Source organism: Heterodontus francisci, chromosome 40 (assembly GCF_036365525.1).
Source record: "Heterodontus francisci isolate sHetFra1 chromosome 40, sHetFra1.hap1, whole genome shotgun sequence".
Taxonomy (NCBI): domain Eukaryota; kingdom Metazoa; phylum Chordata; class Chondrichthyes; order Heterodontiformes; family Heterodontidae; genus Heterodontus; species Heterodontus francisci.
The window spans coordinates 6,262,064-6,284,148 of record NC_090410.1 but is presented as its reverse complement, the minus strand read 5'-3'; the positions used below and the strand labels follow the sequence as shown (position 1 = coordinate 6,284,148).

The following is a 22,085-nucleotide window of genomic DNA, read 5'->3' as shown; positions in this document are numbered from 1 at the left end:
TTTAAAGCCCAGGATCCCGTACATGCCCTGGTAGATTAGTGTTGCTGATCTTGCCCTGTGAGGTAAATTAATCTCCCCTACACTCGAAGATCGTGTTGATCAGAGAATTGTAGTTAGGGTTGTCAACTCTATTTGGACATATTCCTGGAGGTTGACCCCCCCTGACTCCAGTCACCCCACTCCCACACCCCTGCCATTGGTTGCCCAATCTGCCCATCCTAGTGCTGCTCCACCTTCCCACGACCAATCAGAAAGCGAGCAGACTCTTTGTTACCCGATTGGATGATACCTGACAGTCCATCAAACAGCCATTTGCCCATCTAAGATATTTTTATAACTAAAAAATAAAGACATTTCTATAAAAACACAGTTTCTTATTGCCCCTATGATATTTCCCCCGGGATTTGCTCGTAGCAGTGTCCTGGAGATTAATCTTGAATTTCTGGAGACTCCAGGGCAAACCTATGCCTGTCTCAAGTGGTCATTATTTATGTGAGAGTATTGACAGTGAGCACTGATGGACTCTCCGACTGGCTTCAAGCCTGGAACTTCCCTGCTCTGTACGACTCTGGGACATAGACTTTACCTCTCAGCCATTGGGCCAACTGTTTAGAAATTTCTTAGGGGTAAACAAGCGAACAAATGTTGCGGTACTTTTTACAGATGCACAGCAGTAATGTCAGCTTCCATAAGCAAGCATATGCCTTTTGTGTGCTGGAACTTGACCTGATGCACAAAATATCTAGGGTAGCAGGTGAATAGTGAACACTTTCACAGTTGGAAATACGCTGGAAATAGTGCGTGACGGCACCATGTATTTCTGGTCTCTCTAACTGACAGAGAATGTGATGCTAAAAGGTCATATGGTTCAGGCTAAAAGCTACTGATTGGTATTTATTAAGAAGTAAGATTATACAGAATGAAAGAGTAAATGACAGTACTTCACTTGACCTCATGTCATCAGTTCGAAAACAATGAAAGTGTTACAGTTCTAGCAATTCTCGATGTTTAGAGCAGGAATCCATGCAAAGGTTTTACGGTAAAGATGTTAGTTACCTCATGGAGTATGATATCAGTACAGTAATATTAAGATTGCAGAATATGAATACTAAACCGCTTGCATCTCACCCTTTGCTTTGATGTCAGGTTGGCATAATCCAAGGTAAGATTGGACAATTAAACTGCGAAGTGCTTCTTGCCGTGACTAACCTGTTGATTAAATCAATTTTCTTTAGCTGTCTTGATACAATTCTCATACTTGTAGAATAAGTCAAAGCTGCCACAATGGGTGAAAGACTTTCCTCCCTTTCCCCATCTCCCCGCTTCCCTTTTTCTTTGTGGGACTGTGATCATGGGTAATGACTCACAAGGTTCTAAAGAGTCAGCAGACACATCTGGAATTACTCTTGTGATAATTGGAATCTCAATAGGTTGTAAATTGACAAACAAGTGGTCAATGTTATTTATCATTAGCGCCTTGTAATCCTAGTTAAGCAACCAACAGAAGCACAGGTGAGTCATCCCTTCTTGTATCTACATGCCAGACATGATTGTCATTTATTACGAGGGGAATCGAATACAAAAGTAGGGAGGTTATGCTTCATTAAAACAGGGCGTTGGTGAGACCACATCTGGAATACTGTGTACAGTATTGGTCTCCTTATTTAAGGAAAGATGTAAATGTGTTGGAGGAAGTTCACAGAAGGTTTACTAGACTAATACCTGGAATGGGCGGATTGTCTTATGAGGAAAGGTTGGACAGGCTGGGCTTGCACCCACTGGAGTTTAGAAGAGCAAGAGGCGACTTGATTGAAACATATAAGATCCTGAGGGGTCTTGACAGGGTGGATGTGGAAAGGATGTTTCCCCTTGTGGGAGAATCTAGAACTAGGGGTCACTGTTTAAAAATAAGGGATCACCCATTTAAGACAGAGATGAGGAGAATCTTTTTCTCTCAGAGGAACTCTCTTCCTCAAACGGTGGTGGAAGCAGAGTCTTTGAATATTTCTAAGGCAGAGGTAGATAGATTCTTGATAAGCAAAGGGGTGAAAGGTTACTGGGGGTGGTGGGAATGTGGAGTTGAGGTTACAATCGGATCAGCTAGGATCTTATTGAATGGCGGAGCAGGCTTGTGGGGCCGAGTGGCCTCCTCCTGCTCCTAGTTTGTATTTTCATATGATTCTGTATTCCTCACCTTTTCGCCAAAACAGAACCAAAGTCAAGAAATTTTCTTCCAGAAACTAGTCACACAAACATTTTTAAACTGCTCTACTACTGTTTAACTGTTTCTATACAAATCTATAAATTGGTTAAAAAAAACTTTTATACTTCCCTTCCTGTTATGGTGAATTTTCTAAATGCTTTCATGTCAGTGTTTCCCATTCAATTTTGCTATGTCAACAGTCACAAGTAGTTCCATGCTCTGGCCACTAGGTGTCTCTGTAGAGCGAGACATCTTTCTCTCTCTCTCTCTCATACACTCCATCATGATATTGTCTAACTTGTTTAAATAAAAGGTACAGGCTGGAATGTAATCGAGGGATTCAGATGATTTCCCCATCCCTGAAAGATGAAGTCCAGATGAAGTACTGAGAAGGGCAACACAGTGGTGCAGTGGTGCAGTGGTTAGCACCGCAGCCTCACAGCTCCAGTGACCCGGGTTCGGTTCTGGGTACTGCCTGTGCGGAGTTTGCAAGTTCTCCCTGTGACCGCCTAGATTTCCTCCAGGTGCTCCGGTTTCCTCCCACAGCCAAAGACTTGCAGGTTGATAGGTGAATTGGCCATTGTAAATTGCCCCTAGTGTAGGTAGGTGGTAGGAGAATGATGGGGATGTGGTAAGGAATATGGGAGTAATGTAGGATTAGCATAAATGGGTGGTTGATGGTCGACACAGACTCAGTGGGCTGAAGGGCCTGTTTCAGTGCTGTATCTCTCTATGACTCTATGACCCAGGGTACTGGATAACATAAGGAAATAGGAGTACACACACACATTCGGTAAACTGAAAAATAGAGATTTTCTCTTTAGAGCTCTGTTACAAAAAAAGACAAAAAAGAACACTTTGACCAAATACTTGCTAATTCTTGAAGGAAAAAAAAGAAATGGAAAGATGTCAGTTGTCTCTTTTTGGTTTGGCATCCCAAATATTTGTAGATGGCTGTCACTGGGATCTTTCTAGAACAGTTCTTTTCAGGCGACGTTGAAGATCAGTTTGGCAGGCTTTTCAGGAGGAATGCAGCATCAATTTCTTTATTTCTTACACTCACTTCTAAGAGCTTTTCAAAGAGATGGAAAAGGCTGAGCTGGGGTTTTGTACCTGGCCGGTTGATTTGTTTAAACTCTTTTCAAAACATCATCCCTACCCTAACTCACTGTCCAAAGTGAAACCAAAACAATATCTCAAGAGTCAAGCCTCCTGACCCCCCATAAATCTTGACCTGTCACTTCTCTATAAACATCTTCCCCAGGTCAAAAAGCCTCCGCTGGGTAATTATCTGAAGGCATGATTTCCAGTAAAGGTTGTTTACAAACCTAGTTCAAAAGATCTTCTGATGACCCCAGTGAAGAAAAATCCATGGAATCCTTTCCAGTTTTCCCAAATAAAACAATGCCCATAATTCTAAAATACATGAGTTCTGAAAAAAGTACTGAACAAAAAATATAGAAGCTCCATCATAACACATTTATATAGCACCCTCCATGACCTCGGGACTTCCCAAAGTGCATTACACCCAATGAAATACTCCTAATTAACACCATTTTTCGGATGAGCCGTTAAACCGAGGCCCTGTCTGCCCTCTCAGGTGGATCCCACGACACTATTGGAAGAACAGCAGGGGAGTTCACCCCAATGTCCAACCCTAATAATATTTATCCCTCAACCAACAACACCTTAAAAAGAAGCAGATTATCTGGCCATTATCACATTGCCGCTTGTGGGAGCTTGCTGTGCGCAAATTGGCTGCCATGTTTCCTGCATCACAACAGTGACCACTGTACTTCAAAAAGTACTTCATTGGCTGTAAAGTGCTTTGGGGCGTCCTGAGGTTGAGCAGGCGCTATCGAAATGCAAGTCTTTCTCTAAGAATGGAAAACCAATTAATGCTAGGACATACTTGGCGTGGGGAGGCCCCAGTGAGTTTGGCAGCAGTTGAAGGCTTCGGCCTGTTTAGCTGAAGAAGATTAGGCTGCGACATTAAGGAGAGAAAAATGAAGTTGGGGGGAGGTGGCAGGGTGGCGATCAATAAGCAATGTGTGTATTATTTTCCTCTCCCTCGTCTATTTAAAGAGAGACTGAGAAAGAAATTGGATTGCTTTGTTGCCCTGGTTATTCGGTTGGCATGGCAACCACTCATCTCGCTCCCTGAAAAATATAAGTGAAGGCCGTAGGCTTAATATTTCTCAGTCCATTTGATAGTTTCAATTAGGGGAGCCCTGTTTAATGGCTTCCTATCAAATCTGCTCGCGATTCTAGTCGGGGGAGGGGGGTGGCGATGAGAAAAATATAAACCAAGGAGAAATTATATTCAACCCTTTCCTTCAGAAATGATCCTTGTTTACAGCTTCTTTCAAAAAATGAATAATGATTCCCTTAGCTCTCAACAACGGGGCACCTGAAACCTTATATAAACGTGGGAGATTGCTACTGGAAGCCAATGGTGTGCTTACAAAACCTCTTCTTTTCTAAGCAAACAAAGAATTGATGTGAGATTCTGAATTATTTTTTCAGAGAGAGAGTGTGCGCATCAGCCTTCTGATGCTGAATGCAAATGATGTGGCAACAATGCAGCAAATGGGGAAGGCTGCTAAGAGATTCTACTTCTGTGCGACAAAACAAAAAAACCCCCATCCCCGCAGCAATTCAAAATAAAAACCCTCTGGTTCTAGAACTTTCCAACTGCAACGCCAGCACATTAGCCAATGGAAGGGCCCATAATGCTATTCACCGAAGTGTTCCAAAAGCTCATCCTTTAGGAGTCAACACACTCCTTTCATGTGACACTGCGATCAATTTTAATGTATTAATCTCTCGTAAGGTTGTGTAAGCACAGGACGTGGCTTTTGTGTTGTTTCCCTTTGGTCATTTCCCTGCTTTCCCTTGAGGCATTGGCTTTTTTTCAGTTTACTGACACTCAGGATGTGGGTATCGCTGGCCAGGCCAGCATTTATTGCCCATCCCTAATTGCCCTTGAGAAGGTGGTGGTGAGCAGCCTTCTTGAACCGCTGCAGTCCATGTGGGGTAGGTACACCCACAGTGCTGTTAGGAAGGGAGTTCCAGGATTTTGACCCAGCGACAGTGAAGGAACGGCGATATCGTTCCAAGTCAGGATGGTGGGTGACTTGGAAGGGAACTTGCAGGTGGTGGTGTTCCCATGTATTTGCTGCCCTTGTCCTTCTAGTTGGTAGAGGTCGTGGGTTTGGAAGGTGCTGTCTAAGGTGCCTTGGTGCATTGCTGCAGTGCATCTTGTAGATGGTACACACTGCTGCTACTGTGTGATGGTGGTGGAGGGAGTGAATGTTTAAGGTGGTGGATGTGGTGCCAATCAAGCAGGTTACTTTGTCCTGGATGGTGTCGAGCTTCCTGAGTGTTGTTGTATTTGAGTTGGAAGGACAGTCCAGTAAAGATTGGCTTAAACAGAGACTGAGCATTAAAATCACTGAAAACCTGACACGTACTTTGGGAATTTCACACAAAGAGTGATCATTACTTGGAATGATCTTTCTGTAGAAGATAAAATCTCTCTCAGGAGACAGGTACATGAAAGGAAAGGGAAGACGGTGAAGGTTTCTTTATTCCCGATTTCCTCATTTTCACCCAGAGAGTGGTGAGAATGTGGAACTCGCTACCACAGGGAGTGGTTGAGGTGCATAGTGTAGATACATTTAAGGGGAAGCCGGATAAACACATGACAGAGAAAGGAAGAGAGGGATATGTTGATGGGGTGAGATGAAGAGAGGAGGGGAAGGAGGCTCGTGTGGGGCTGAATGGCCTGTTTCGATGCTGCAAATTCTGTGTAATGGATGGATAAAATAAGTGCAGTCTGTGTTTCTACCACACGAACAGTGGAATCAGGAATCAGAAACAAAGAAGTTGGTAACTGCACTTGTGGTTAGTTTCTGAGGGCCATGCATTAATCAGCATTCCTTTCACATAATGAAAATTCTCCAGGTACTTTACAAGGGAGGGTAAAGGGAGTGTGGGAACGAGAACTGCGCTTGTGTATGCGTGTTTGACATTGTTACTCGCTTCTTTAGGCTCCTGGTCTGAACCACTCGTGTGCTTAAGGAACCTTTCGGATCACCACACAAAAGATGGTGGCCTGTCTTTTCTCATTCACGCGCTGGCTGAGCTACTGCGTTTGTGTTTGTGCGTTTCTCTAAAGCGACTTTCATGTGGTTTGTACGATAGTGAGACTCTCTCCCATGTGAAACAGTGGGTGTTGGCCATGTGTTGGAACCTGAGTGAAGAAAGAGAGACAGAAATTACCTACATACATTTATATAGCACCTTTCACAACCTCAGGACATCCCAAAGCACTTTACAGCCAATGAAACCCTTTTAAAGTGTAATCACTGTTGAAATGTAGGATGGTTATGTTCAATGGCTTCCCACACAGGCCGAATGCTCGCACCTGATCCATCGAGAGTGAGATGTTGATTCGTGAATGAGTAGGTTCTGAAGAAGCCCCAGAATTGGAGTCACTCGAATGAATGAGATTTGTTAGAAAAGTTTACCAGAGAAACCAGCCTTGGAACAGCAAACCTTGTCGTCATTCACGAGAGGGAACTTTCTCGTTTGCTTTTGGGACCTGCTAATCAATAAACTGCGACTTTGCTTGAATGAAATAGTCCCTGTGTGATTTATTCTCTGATCGCCATGGTGATACAGTGTCAGAATGGAGTGAAAGACTTCCATTGTTTTCTCTGTATTGGAGTGGGATGTAAAGGTCATTTTACATTGGTTCATGTGAGCGGTGTTGGTCTTTTAATAATGCAGAATAAAGTGGGAGCTTCACTGTGTGTGTAACCGTGCAGTACCTGTCCTGGCAGTGCTTGAGGTGAACACTCAATATCGTTATAAAGTGGGTTCGATCCCCCCGTTCACGCCAACTCGTGCAAAATCTCACCGCCATCTCATTTGCTTCTTTCCCCAGAACTTTCCAAGGTTTTCCCCACAATTCAGGATTGAGAATAGAGTGTTAGAAACAACTTCACCCAGCGACAGGCTCGGTTAAAGAAAAAACTGATTGGATCATTTAAATTCCCAATAACCAATGTCAACACACCCAGAATGCATGGCGGGAAGGACAAGCAAAGACTTGTCCCCAGTGATGTTCCAATTTGTCTCCCCACCGCCTCCCCCCACCCCCCACCCCCCACTTCCTCTCTTGGAGACTAGTGGCAGGATACAGGATCCCATGTACCTCACCCAAAAATGGACGTTCCTCCTGTGTCTGCTGACCTGCTGTGGGCTATTGCACATTGGAGGCATCACACAGCTCATGACCACTTCTGGCCCCTCGCTTGATTCGCCCAGCTAGAGGCACTTAAAGCAGCTCACGCGAAACCCCACACCAATCACAGGATACTGGTCAGAAGCAGTAACTAAGGTTCAATTCCACCCCCTCAGCTCCCCCTACCCCCAGTGTTGGGGTACTATTTAGTATTGTTTTAAATTTTATTTAGAGATACAGCACTGAAACAGGCCCTTCGGCCCAACGGGTCTGTGCTGACCAACAACCACCCATTTATACTAACCCTACAGTAATCCCATATGCCCTACCACCTACCTACACTAGGGGCAATTTTGTAACAGCCAATTTACCTATCACCTGCAAGTCTTTTGGCGGTGGGAGGAAACCGGAGCACCCGGAGGAAACCCACGCAGACACAGGGAGAACTTGCAAACTCCACACAGGCAGTACCCAGAATTGAACCCGGGTCCCTGGAGCTGTGAGGCTGCGGTGCTAACCACTGCGCCACTGTGCTGCCAATTATAGCCCCTCCTCACAGAAAGGACTAGAGACACTGAGGAAGGTGCAAAAACAGATTTGCATGGATGATACCAGAGCTGAGAGGTTATATTTCATTAAAGATTGAACAGATAGAGGTCTTCAGAATTCTGAAAGGGTTTGATAGGGTAGACACAGAGATGATGTTTCCACTTGTGGGCGAATTCCAAAACTAGGGGCCGTTACTATAAAACAGTCACTAATAAATCCAATCGGGAATTCAGGAGAAACTTCTTTATCCAGAGAGTGGTGAGAATGTGGAACTCGCTACCACAGGGAGTGGTTGAGGTGAATAATAAATATTTAAGGGGACATTGGATAAATATGAGGGAGAAAAGAATAGAAGGATATTTTGATAGGGTGTGGCGAAGAGGATGGGAGGAGGCTCATGTGGAGTGTAAACATCAGCATAAGCTAGATGGGCCGAATGGCCTGTTACTGGGCTGTACATTCTCTGTAATGGATGGATATGATTGGTAGGTGAGAATGGTGGCCCTCGTGTGTACCTATTGCACTCCAGAATCAGGATTGAGAAGAATAAAGTTTGACAATATCAATGGTATTTGGCCTCAGAGGGCCATGCACTAACTGTAGATGTGCTCTAAATTCTTTGTAACTCAGCACAAACTGAGGGTCTGACTCAGTATCAGCCTCGCATGACACGTTCATCTCCAGTGAGGAGCCCGCTCAATCCCTCCAGGAGAAACTCGCCACTAGTCGGAGGAAATAGTGACTCCAAGAGCTTAAACAGCAAACCTGCCACTGAGACATTGCACTCCCAACCTTCCCAACTCCCTCCCACAGAGCTCCCCGCAGCCCCCGCTCCCGCCCAATGACCTTGTGAGGCTGGCGATGTTCTTGAAAGAAGAGAAAGAGATCGCATTTAAGTAGCACCTTGCTCAACCTCAGGACACCCCCAGAGCACTTTACAGCCAATGAAGTGCTTTTGAAGTGTAGTCACTGTTGTGATGTCGGAAACACAGCAGTCAGTTTGCGCACAGCAAGATCCCACACTCAGCAATGTGATAATGAACAGGTCATGTGTTTTTTTTTAGTGACGTTGGTTGAGGGATAGATATTGGCCGGGACACCGGGGAGAACGCTTCTTCGAAATAGTGGCCGTGGGATCTTTTACAAGAGGGCGGATAGGGCCTCGGTTTAACATCTCATCCGAAAGACGGCACCTCCGACAGTGCAGCACTCCCTCAGTACTGCACTGGGAGTGTCAACCTAGATTTTGGGCCCAAGTCTCTGGAGTGGGACTTGATCTCACAACCTTCTGACTCAGAGGCGAGAGTGCTGCCCACTGAGCAAAGCGAGCGACCTCATCGTGCTGTCGAAGGGGGTTGGGGGAGCTGAAAGTCTTTGTAGCGGGGTGCAGTTATGCCCCTTTAAGACAGGGCCTAAGCAGCCCACTAAAGGACTCCTGCACTGGAAGTTGTACGCTGGCTAGTTCTACAGTGGGACTCTTCCCTCTTGCCTGGAAAAGTGTGTTCAGAAATCTGCAGAGGATTTGCCACTGCTCAGGGAGTTTAAAGAAGATTTTTGCATCTCTCTTCGTCATATTCATTCTTGCGTAATGTCCTCCAGCCAGGAAAGCTCCTGACGGATCCATCATTCCGAACACCTATTGCGATTTCTGCCTGGGTGGGACTTCGGGAAACAAGAAGACTGGGTGTCCCGAAGATCTGATATCCTGTGCGGATTGTGGACGCTCCGGTGAGTGTGTTTCCCCATTTACCGCAGAGCTTGTGAACCCTTGTTTTTCCTCTCCTCCTCCCCTTCTGCCCCGTTTGCCCCCCTCTCTCCCTCCCCCCCCCACCCCCCCCCCCCCCCACCTTGCTGCCAGGAAGGACCTGCCTCAGAAACCAGGAGGAGCCAAGCTGAAATAAAAAAATTTTTTAAAACGTCAGCCAATGCTGGATGCACTTGCTCGCTCAGTGCAGAGAGAGAGAGAGAGGAACCGAATTCGGCAAGAAACTGGAGAAGTTAGAGTTTGCGCAGTTTTTAAACAATTGCAGAGCCAGGGGAAGAAAAGGGAGAGGGTGAAGGCGGAAAGAAGAAATGGCGATGTCTGCGATAGGGCAGGAGTGATTAAATAACAAACAGGAGGATGGTTCAAGGTGAAAGGAGCTGGGATAAGCCCCGGAATGTTTCTGTAGATTGTGTTTCGGGATGTGTCGATGGTGCCCTGGGTCTCTCACCCCCATGTTGAAGCACTCAGCGGTGAATATCTTCACAGTGTGGGCTACCCTGTTCAGATAAATAGCACGCGAGAAAAAAATGCACTTGCATTTATATAGCGCCTTTCACCACCTCAGAATGTACGAAAGTGCTTTAGAGACAATGAAGTACTTATTGAAACTCAGTCACTGTTGAAATGTACACAAGATCCCACAAATGGCAGTATAACAATGAAGCAGATCAGCTGTTTCAGTGAGGCTGGTTGAGGGATAAATATTTAACCCCAGGACACCGGGGAGAACTCCCCTGCTCTTCTTCAAAACAGTGCCGTGGGATCTTTTACGTGGGAGGACAGACGGGGCCTCGGTGTAACGCCTCTTGAGCTGTTCACTCTCACGCTCTAGTGAGGACAGAGAAGATGCACAGGGAGAGGAGTTGGTACGTTTGGTTAACTCAGTCATGATTTCCTCCACCCAACTTTCTCCCTCTCTTTCCTGAAGGCATTGTCTCCTAACGGGTCACATCAGTCCAATCACCCCGCCCGGGCTGCCAATGGCCAGGCGTGAGCTTCGACAGCGCATGTCCAGTGGCTATTCAGCTGTGGAAGGAATCACAGATGAGCCCAATTCTATCCTCTGCCCAACATCCATGATCCAACTGAATGGCGGAACAGGTTAGACAGGCAGAATGGCCTCTTCCTGTTTATATGGGTGATTGGACAACAATTCTGGCTGATTGCCTCCCCCACTCTCCAGCTCAGATGTACTGAGGCCACTTTCTGCTCCAGCTGCCACCAGCTAATGGGGCACACGGTGCAGGCAGCTCACTACCACGCCAGGTAGTGTATTTGCAAACTGAGCCACTGGAGCCTGGGAATATGACTAATGTTTTCTAAAGTTGCGACTTGTACAGTTCACCAAAGTGTTAGTTCTGCAGTGAATAAAGTTTACCATCGGAATTATGTCAACTTCAGGTAAATCCTGTCACCTCTGTGTGTGTCATGAACAGGAAATGCTGTGTTTGGCAAATCACCGGGTGATTGGTTTGCTAACTTGGTTGTCAGGATCGTTTTGGCAGATGGGCAGTTGATTGATGGTGGAGTTTGGTCGCAGTCTGGAAATATAACACCCGAACCCTTCCTCCTCTTCAACACGTGAACTTTGTGCCAGGACACATTTCTGCAGCTTGCCAGAAAATGCGAAACCCTCGCCCCTCCCTATCTCTGTAACCTCCTCCAGCCCGACAACCCTCCGAGATCTCTGCACTCCTCCAATTCTGGCCTCTTGAGCATCCCCGATTTCCATCGCTCTGCCATTGGCAGCTGTCCTTTCAGCTGTCCTGCCCTTAAACTCTGGAATTCCCTCCCTAGATCCCTCCTCCTTTAAAACTCTCTGTAAAACCTACCTCTTTGCCAAGTTTTTGGTCACCTGTCCTAATATCTCCTTATGTGGCTCGGTGTCGATGTTTGTCTAATTACGCTCCTGTGAAGCACCTTGGGATGTTTTACTATGCAATAGGCACTATATAAATGCAAATTGTTTTTGTTGTTTGAATGTAAGAACATAAGAAATAGGAGCAGGAGTAGGCCATTCAGCCCCTCGAGCCTGCCCTGCCATTCAAATGCAGATCTGACTGTGGCCTTAACTCCACTTTCCTGCCTGCACCCCCCCCCTCATATTATACATAAAATCAGCTAATGATTTAAGCTGAAGTGTTTAATCCATCGCTGTGTTTTGGGGTTCAGTTTTTCTACTGAGTATCACAAGGAACAGAGATCACAACAAGAGGTCTCTGTGTGTGTGTGTGTGTATATATTATAGATATGAACGGCCAGATGTGTGAAGCTAGTCCTATATTGTTGTAATGTTGTTTCTGACTCTTAGCCAATATAAGGATTTATAGTTTCTGTTCAGAGGAATCGAGGTTCCAGGGTTGGCTGCTTCTTTAAGATGAGGTCACCATTTTATGAATTACTCAGCATTTAAAGCATAGAAACAGGCCATTCGGCCGAACGGGTCGGAGCCAGCGTTTATGCTGTGCAAAGTTGAGGGTCGAATGGTTCAGCAGACTGTCCTACGTTTCGTTGTGTGCTATGTTTAAACATTGACCCATTAAAGAAGGACTTAGATCCCCTGGGACCAATGATATACTGGCCTCTGGGCACTCTGTGACTGATGGGGGATTTACCCCACGTGGCACTGGGGAAAGGGGCAGCGTGTGTGGCACCGGATGGTGAGTTATTGATGTAAAAACAGCAAAGGGTTTCAAGTGATACGCGCACTGCCTCAGGGTTTGTGGGAGGGAGGTGTGGGCTTAGGAACTGTGGGATGCCAGGAGTGGGTGATCCTCCCCTAATGCCATATTAATAATAGCAGGCTTTGAAATAATGGAAGGGTTCGATATGGTAGATGTAGAGAAGATGGTTCCACTTGTGGGGGAGACCAGAACTAGGGCTCCATAAATGCAAGGCAGTCACGAATAAATCTAATGGGGAATTCAGGAGAAACTTCTTGACCCAGAGAGTGGTGAGAATGTGGAACTCGCTACCACAGGGAGTGGTTGAGGTGAATAGTTTCGATACATTTAAGGGGGAGCTGGATAAACACATGAGGGAGAAAGGAAGGGAAGGATTTTGATAGGGTGAGATGAAGTAGGGTGAGAAGAGGCTCATGTGGAGTATAAAAGCCAGCGAGGAGTAATTGTGCTGTAAATTCGATGTCACTCTATGTAATGAATCTTTAGGAACCAGCGATTAAGATTGGTAAGAATAGGAAAGAAGATTGGCTTTGAGCATTGTGATGTGTTGTCTCGGAGGTTAAGATATGGTAATGTTGGATTTTATCCACAGAAGATGCAGAAATATAAACTAATTTAAAACCAGTTCAGTAACTTCTGGTTTTTATATAAATTAAAACTGTAACGTGTTGCTCATTGGACTCAGGACACTTTTATAACAGGTAGGGTCATAACAGCAGAGCGTGACAGGGAATCTGTGACAGGTAATAGGTGTGACACTTGGACACAACATGAATATTTTATTGTTGAACCTTTCATCGCGTCTCATGGAAGAAAAAAGGAAGACTTGCATTTCTGTAGTGCCTTTTGTAACCACAGGACATTCCAAAGAGTAGTCACTGTTGTTAATGTAGGAAGTGATGACTGTTGTTTGAAGGGTAATCGTAAGGGGGCAAATTTCCTCAGTGGTGCTGGAAACTCTCTGAGAAGGTGACATAAACGCTGCTTTTTCCTGAGGTTCCTGCGGCTCTCCCACCACTGCAAGCGATCGGAAGAACCTCCTTCCCCTCCCCCACCACATCCCACGGCCATTCCCCCACATCCCCCTGCGCCATTTAGCTGATTTGTTATAACAGGCCAAGAGGGACTACATCGTCATGTCTGGCGTGAGTCGGAATAAGAGGTATTTCTGTTTCCGTGCCATGTACTAACTCTGATGTACTGGCTGTGTGATAATTGGACCAACGCAGGGATCTTTTCCCAGAAAAATAACATATTCCGTGAGAGCCACTGATTTTTTTTATATTCGTTCGTGGGATGTGAGCGTCACTGGCAAGGTCAGCATTTATTACCCATCCCTTGAGACGGTGGTGGTGAGCCACCTTGAACTGCTGCATCTGGTGCAGGTACACCCACAGTGCTGTTAGGAAGGGAGTTCCAGAATTTTAACACAACGACAGTGAAGGAACGGCGATGTAATTCCAAGTCAGGATGGTTTGTGGCTTGGAGGGGAACTTGCAGGTGGGGGTGTTCCCATGTATTTGCTGCCCTTGTCCTTCTAGGTGGTCGAGGTCACGAATTTGGAAGGTGCTGTCTGAGGAGCCTTGGTGCATTGCTGCAGTGCATCTTGTAGATGGTACACACTGCTGCCACTGTGCATTGGTGACGAAGGGAGTGAACGTTTAAGGTGATGGATGGGGTGCATCAACGTCCAAGCCATCAGTAAGATTTCTTTTCCTCCATTTCCCTGAGGGAGACTCTCAACAAGAAATAACGTGACTAAACCGCCCGAGTACTATGCCGTTTTCAATTGGGAGGAATAGGAGGGGAGGGAGTGTCGTGCTGCAGAACTGACATCTTACATTGGTGGTCTCCTTGCAGGAGTTAATCCTCCTGCTCTGCTGCGTTCTAATGCTCTCAATTCATTTTCACCTTTAATCTGATTTGCAACCATGTGATTCATTATATTTCAGCTGCAGCAGGGATTCTGCATCAGCAATAAACCCACCGCGGAAATGTACCTAATCTGCAGAAATGAGCAAAGTCACTGGGCTGGGGTAATTGAAACAACAGCTTTTCTGGCAATGCACTGAAGCAGGCTTTGAAAATGATGACAAGTCTGAATTCTCACAATGCAAAACGCTTTTTATTATTTTCCTCTTTCTGCACCCTCTGACCTCCCGATTTTTGGGATGGACGTTAAATGCCAATTTTCAGCCGAGTCCCAAGAACAAAGAAAGATTATGTCTCTGTCCATGTATTTCGATAGTGGAGAAGATGTTTCCATTTGTGGGGGAGACCAAAGCTAGAGGCCGTAAATATAAGGCAGTCAATTAATAAATCCAATTCAGGAGAAACTCCTTTACTTAGAGAGGTGGTGAGAATGTGGAACTTGGAGTAGCTGAGGCGAATAGTGTAGATGTATTTAAGGGGAAGCTGGATAAACACATAAAGGAGAAAGGAATGGAAGGTTATGCTGATAGAGTGAGATGAAGAGGGATGGGAGGAGGCTCATGCGGAACATAAAAACCGGCATTGACCATTTGGGCCGAATGGCCTGTCTGTGCCGTACATTCAGTTTAAAAGTGACCATTTTGCACAGTGCTGCTACTACAGTGACACCTTCACCGTTTGTTCCAGTCACACGGGTACGTGAGAGGGGTCAGGGTTAGGTTTATGAGCCCACTTTGTTCATGATGTCACGGAGCTGGGATAGCATCATTGAATGGTTACAGCACAGAAGGAGGCCATTCAGCCCATTAAGTCTGTGCCAGCTCTCTGCAACAGCAACTCAGCTGGTCCCGTTCTTACCCTGTAGTCCTGCACATTTTGTCTATTCAGCTGCTTATCAATTCCCTTTTGAAAGCCAGGATTAAATCTGCCTCCTCTGCACGCTCAGGCGGAACATTCTAGATCATAACCGTGCACTGCCATTGGTCCTTTCGCCAATCACCTTGTATCGGTTCTTCTAGTTCTTGACCCTTCCACCAATGGGGACAGGTTCTCCCACTCTACTCTGTCCAGATCCCTCATGATTGGGAACTCCTCTATCAAATCTCCTCTGAAGCGAGGAGAACAGGCCAGGTTTTTCCAATCAATCCGTGTAACTGAAGTCCCTCATTCTTGGACCCATTCTTGTAAATCTTTCCTGCACCCTCTCTAAAGCCATCACATCCTTCCTAAAGTGCTGTGCCCACAATTGGACACAATACTCTCGTTGAGGTCAAACCAGTGTTTTATAAAGGTTCTAAATAACTTCCTTGCTGTTAACACAGCAGGAATTCAGTGAGGCAAAAAAGCTGCCACCAGCAGGCTCACGTGAACCATCCCATTTAACGTGGGTTACCTGAGAGACACCAATAAGTGTATAATAAATTAGTTATTTATGACATACACTCTGTATTTGGGCAGTCCAGTCTGAAAACGGTCGTCATGTCTGCAGCTGCACCAGTCTACCACTAGATGGACCTTCAAAGTTCCAGACCCCCCCCCCCCACCCCGCCCATAGCTGGATCCACAGCAACAATAACAACTTGCATTTATATAGCGCTTTTAACCTTGTAAAACGTCCCTAGGCGCGTCACTGGAGCGTTAAATCGAACAAGATCTGACCGAGATACAGAAGGAGATACTTGGAAAGGTGACCAAACGCTTGCTGAAAGAGGTAGCTTTTAAGGTGCGTCTTAAAGGTGGAGGTAGAGAGGGGGAGAGGGTTTAGGGAGGGAATTCCAGAGCTTAGGGTCCAGGCAGCTGAAGGCACAGCCGCCAATGGTGCAGCGAAGGAAATTAGGGATACTCAAGAGAGCAGAACTGGAGGAGCGCAGAGCTCTCGGAAGGTTGTAGGGCTGATGGAGGTTATACAGATAGGGAGGAGACGACCGTGGAGGAATTTGAAAAACATGGATGAGAATTTGAAATTTGAGTGCAACTTCACTAATGCCTTCTGGGAGAAATTTGCTTCATCCTGACTGTTCATGAGCAATGCCACGGAGGATTGACTAGTCTGAATAATACTTTGGACAATTTGGCACAGTATCCTTCCCCTTTAAGAATTTATTTTAAAGGAATGTGATTTAAAGCATACGCCTATTGCAGACGGAGGATATGACATGTTGAAATACTTAAAGGGGTTTTGTTTTATGGTCATATAACTCACAAAAGCACATCAAACGTCTGGTTAATGCATGGGAATATGCATCCCTGGAAGAAAATGATCCCTGGCTTTCTTTCCCTGTTTTCTGGAGTTGATTATGTGAGATTAAATTTTTTTTTTTAAAATAATGATTAGAAAAATCCCAGCGAGCGACAAGCAATGGGCAACAGCACAGAGTCTATGGAAGGCGTTAGCTCCCTGTACAACTGTTTCTGATCAAATCAAACTAAAATATGAATCGACTATTTTGTTTTGTTTTAAGTAACAGAGCAGGCACCTCGGGCCGAGTTGATAGCCTCTGTTCGAAGTGCTTGGAGGGATTGTGTCGAGAGCAGATTCGCATCACAGAAACATACAGCGTAGAAGGTGGCCATTCGGCCCCTCCTGCCTGTGCTGGCTCTTTGAAAGAACTATCCAATTGTTCTCCCCTCGTCTACTATGTTTGCTCCTGCAGTGTGGATGATGCTGCAGCAACCACCTTTATTGCAATAGCCCCACTTTACATGTGAAAATGGAGTCGTGCTCTATCTGGGTTACAGTGACAGATTCCATAAAAGGAAATTCGTGAACACTTTGGGATTTTACAAACCCAAAGTCCCAGAACTGTCATCCTGCAGGGGAGGGAATATATTTAAAACAATGGCAATTAAAATAACAGTAAATCGTCCATTAAAATAGTCATCGATATTCTCTGAGCTCTCAGTTCATATAATCACCGACTGGGCCGCTTCTGTGCGTTATCCATTCAGCCTTTCGAACCCATGCTAGCTCTCTGTAAAATCAGTTTAGCTAGTCGCACCCACTCCTGCCCTTCTCCTGTAGCCCTGTAATTTTATTCTCTTCAGGTGCTTCTCCAGATTGAACCTGCCTCCACCACACGCTCAGACAGTGCATTCCAAATCCTAAACACTCACTGAACCTGCCTCCACCACACTCTCAGACAGTGCATTCTAGATCCTAAACACTCACTGAACCTGCCTCCACCACACTCTCAGAAAGTGCATTCCAGATCCTAAACACTCACTGAACCTGCCTCCACCACACTCTCAGACAGTGCATTCTGGATCCTAAACACTCACTGAACCTGCCTCCACCACACTCTCAGACAGTGCATTCCAAATCCTAAACACTCACTGAACCTGCCTCCACCACACTCTCAGACAGTGCATTCTAGATCCTAAACACTCACTGAACCTGCCTCCACCACACTCTCAGAAAGTGCATTCCAGATCCTAAACACTCACTGAACCTGCCTCCACCACACTCTCAGACAGTGCATTCTGGATCCTAAACACTCACTGAACCTGCCTCCACCACACTCTCAGAAAGTGCATTCCAGATCCTAAACACTCACTGAACCTGCCTCCACCACACTCTCAGACAGTGCATTCTGGATCCTAAACACTCACTGAACCTGCCTCCACCACACTCTCAGACAGTGCATTCTAGATCCTAAACACTCACTGAACCTGCCTCCACCACACTCTCAGAAAGTGCATTCCAGATCCTAAACACTCACTGAACCTGCCTCCACCACACTCTCAGACAGTGCATTCTGGATCCTAAACACTCACTGAACCTGCCTCCACCACACTCTCAGACAGTGCATTCTGGATCCTAAACACTCACTGAACCTGCCTCCACCACACTCTCAGACAGTGCATTCTTGATCCGAAACACTCACTGAACCTGCCTCCACCACACTCTCAGGCAGTGCATTCCAGATGCTAAACACACACTGAACCTGCCTCCACCACACTCTCAGACAGTGCAATCCAGATCCTAAACACTCACTGAACCTGCCTCCACCACACTCTCAGACAGTGCATTCCAGATCATAAACACTCACTGAACCTGCCTCCACCACACTCTCAGACAGTGCATTCTAGATCCTAAACACTCACTGAACCTGCCTCCACCACACTCTCAGACAGTGCATTCCAGATCCTAAACACTCACTGAACCTGCCTCCACCACACTCTCAGACAGTGCATTCCAGATCCTAAACACTCACTGAACCTGCCTCCACCACACTCTCAGACAGTGCATTCTAGATCCTAAACACTCACTGAACCTGCCTCCACCACACTCTCAGACAGTGCATTCCAGATCCTAAACACACACTGAACCTGCCTCCACCACACTCTCAGACAGTGCATTCCAGATCATAAACACTCACTGAACCTGCCTCCACCACACTCTCAGACAGTGCATTCTTGATCCGAAACACTCACTGAACCTGCCTCCACCACACTCTCAGACAGTGCATTCTAGATCCTAAACACTCACTGAACCTGCCTCCACCACACTCTCAGGCAGTGCATTCCAGATGCTAAACACACACTGAACCTGCCTCCACCACACTCTCAGACAGTGCAATCCAGATCCTAAACACTCACTGAACCTGCCTCCACCACACTCTCAGACAGTGCATTCTGGATCCTAAACACTCACTGAACCTGCCTCCACCACACTCTCAGACAGTGCATTCCAGATCCTAAACACTCACTGAACCTGCCTCCACCACACTCTCAGACAGTGCATTCTAGATCCTAAACACTTACTGAACCTGCCTCCACCACACTCTCAGACAGTGCATTCCAGATCATAAACACTCACTGAACCTGCCTCCACCACACTCTCAGACAGTGCATTCCAGATCATAAACACTCACTGAACCTGCCTCCACCACACTCTCAGACAGTGCATTCCAGATCATAAACACTCACTGAACCTGCCTCCACCACACTCTCAGACAGTACATTCCAGATCCTAAACACTCACTGAACCTGCCTCCACCACACTCTCAGACAGTGCATTCCAGATCCTAAACACTCACTGAACCTGCCTCCACCACACTCTGAGGCAGTGAATTCCAGATCCGAAACACTCACTGAACCTGCCTCCACCACACTCTCAGACAGTGCATTCCAGATCCTAAACACTCACTGAACCGGCCTCCACCACACTCTCAGACAGTGCAATCCAGATCCTAAACACTCACTGAACCTGCCTCCACCACACTCTCAGACAGTGTATTCCAGATCCTAAACACTCACTGAACCTGCCTCCACCACACTCTGAGGCAGTGAATTCCAGATCCGAAACACTCACTGAAGCTGCCTCCACCACACTCTCAGACAGTGTATTCCAGATCCTAAACACTCACTGAACCTGCCTCCACCACACTCTCAGACAGTGCATTCCAGATCCTAAACACTCACTGAACCTGCCTCCACCACACTCTCAGACAGAGCATTCCAGATCCTAAACACTCACTGAACCTGCCTCCACCACACTCTCAGACAGTGCATTCCGGATCCTAAACACTCACTGAACCTGCCTCCACCACACTCTCAGACAGTGCAATCCAGATCCTAAACACTCACTGAACCTGCCTCCACCACACTCTGAGGCAGTGAATTCCAGATCCTAAACACTCACTGAACCTGCCTCCACCACACTCTGAGGCAGTGAATTCCAGATCCGAAACACTCACTGAAGCTGCCTCCACCACACTCTCAGACAGTGCATTCCAGATCCTAAACACTCACTGAACCGGCCTCCACCACACTCTCAGACAGTGCATTCCAGATCCTAAACACTCATTGAACCTGCCTCCACCACACTCTCAGACAGTGCCTTCCATATCCTAAACACTCACTGAATCTTCCTCCACCACACTCTCAGACAGTGCATTCCGGATCCTAAACACTCACTGAACCTGCCTCCACCACACTCTCAGACAGTGCATTCCAGATCCTAAACACTCACTGAACCTGCCTCCACCACACTCTCAGACAGTGCATTCCAGATCTTAAACACTCACTGAACCGGCCTCCACCACACTCTCAGACAGTGCAATCCAGATCATAAACACTCACTGAACCTGCCTCCACCACACTCTCAGACAGTGCAATCCAGATCATAAACACTCACTGAACCTGCCTCCACCACACTCTGAGGCAGTGAATTCCAGATCCTAAACACTCACTGAACCTGCCTCCACCACACTCTCAGACAGTGCAATCCAGATCCTAAACACACACTGAACCTGCCTCCACCACACTCTCAGACAGTGCAATCCAGATCCTAAACACTCACTGAACCTGCCTCCACCACACTCTGAGGCAGTGAATTCCAGATCCTAAACACTCACTGAACCTGCCTCCACCACACTCTGAGGCAGTGAATTCCAGATCCGAAACACTCACTGAACCTGCCTCCACCGCACTCTCAGACAGTGCATTCTAGATCCTAAACACTCACTGAACCTGCCTCCACCACACTCTCAGACAGTGCAATCCAGATCATAAACACTCACTGAACCTGCCTCCACCGCACTCTCAGACAGTGCATTCTAGATCCTAAACACTCACTGAACCTGCCTCCACCACACTCTCAGACAGTGCAATCCAGATCATAAACACTCACTGAACCTGCCTCCACCACACTCTCAGACAGTGCATTCCAGATCCTAAACACTCACTGAACCTGCCTCCACCACACTCTCAGACAGTGCATTCTAGATCCTAAACACTCACTGAACCTGCCTCCACCACACTCTCAGACAGTGCAATCCAGATCATAAACACTCACTGAACCTGCCTCCACCACACTCTCAGACAGTGCATTCCAGATCCTAAACACTCACTGAACCTGCCTCCACCACACTCTCAGAAAGTGCATTCTAGATCCTAAACACTCACTGAACCTGTCTCCACCACACTCTCAGAAAGTGCATTCTAGATCCTAAACACTCACTGAACCTGCCTCCACCGCACTCTCAGACAGTGCATTCCAGATCCTAAACACTCACTGAACCTGCCTCCACCACACTCTCAGACAGTGTATTCCCGATCCTAAACACTCACTGAACCTGCCTCCACCACACTCTCAGACAGTGCATTCCCGATCCTAAACACTCACTGAACCTGCCTCCACCACACTCTCAGACAGTGCAATCCAGATCCTAAACACTCACTGAACCTGCCTCCACCACATTCTCAGACAGTGCAATCCAGATCCTAAACACTCACTGAACCTGCCTCCACCACACTCAGACAGTGCAATCCAGATCCTAAACACTCACTGAACCTGCCTCCACCACACTCAGACAGTGCATTCTAGATCCTAAACACTCACTGAACCTGCCTCCACCACACTCTCAGACAGTGCATTCTAGATCTTAAACACTCACTGAACCTGCCTCCACCACACTCTCAGACAGTGCATTCTAGATCCTAAACACTCACTGAACCTGCCTCCACCACACTCTCAGACAGTGCAATCCAGATCCTAAACACTCACTGAACCGGCCTCCACCACACTCTCAGACAGTGCAATCCAGATCCTAAACACACACTGAACCTGCCTCCACCACACTCTCAGACAGTGCATTCCAGATCTTAAACACTCACTGAACCGGCCTCCACCACACTCTCAGACAGTGCAATCCAGATCCTAAACACTCACTGAACCGGCCTCCACCACACTCTCAG

General features: G+C 46.6%; 1 protein-coding gene across 4 annotated transcripts in view; it reads left to right on the top strand.

The window, feature by feature from the left end:
* The window catches only part of dpf1 (double PHD fingers 1), an 83,592-nt gene that overhangs the window by 31,800 nt on the left and 29,707 nt on the right, over positions 1-22,085 (top strand). For 3 of the 4 annotated variants that reach the window (XM_068018913.1, XM_068018911.1, XM_068018914.1), the window contains exon 8: positions 9,603-9,731. The exons of the other annotated variant lie outside the window; for it this stretch is intronic. In XM_068018913.1, coding sequence (XP_067875014.1) covers positions 9,603-9,731 — 129 coding nt within the window. The remainder of the gene's footprint in view (positions 1-9,602; positions 9,732-22,085) is intronic. 4 annotated transcript variants of the gene reach the window in all.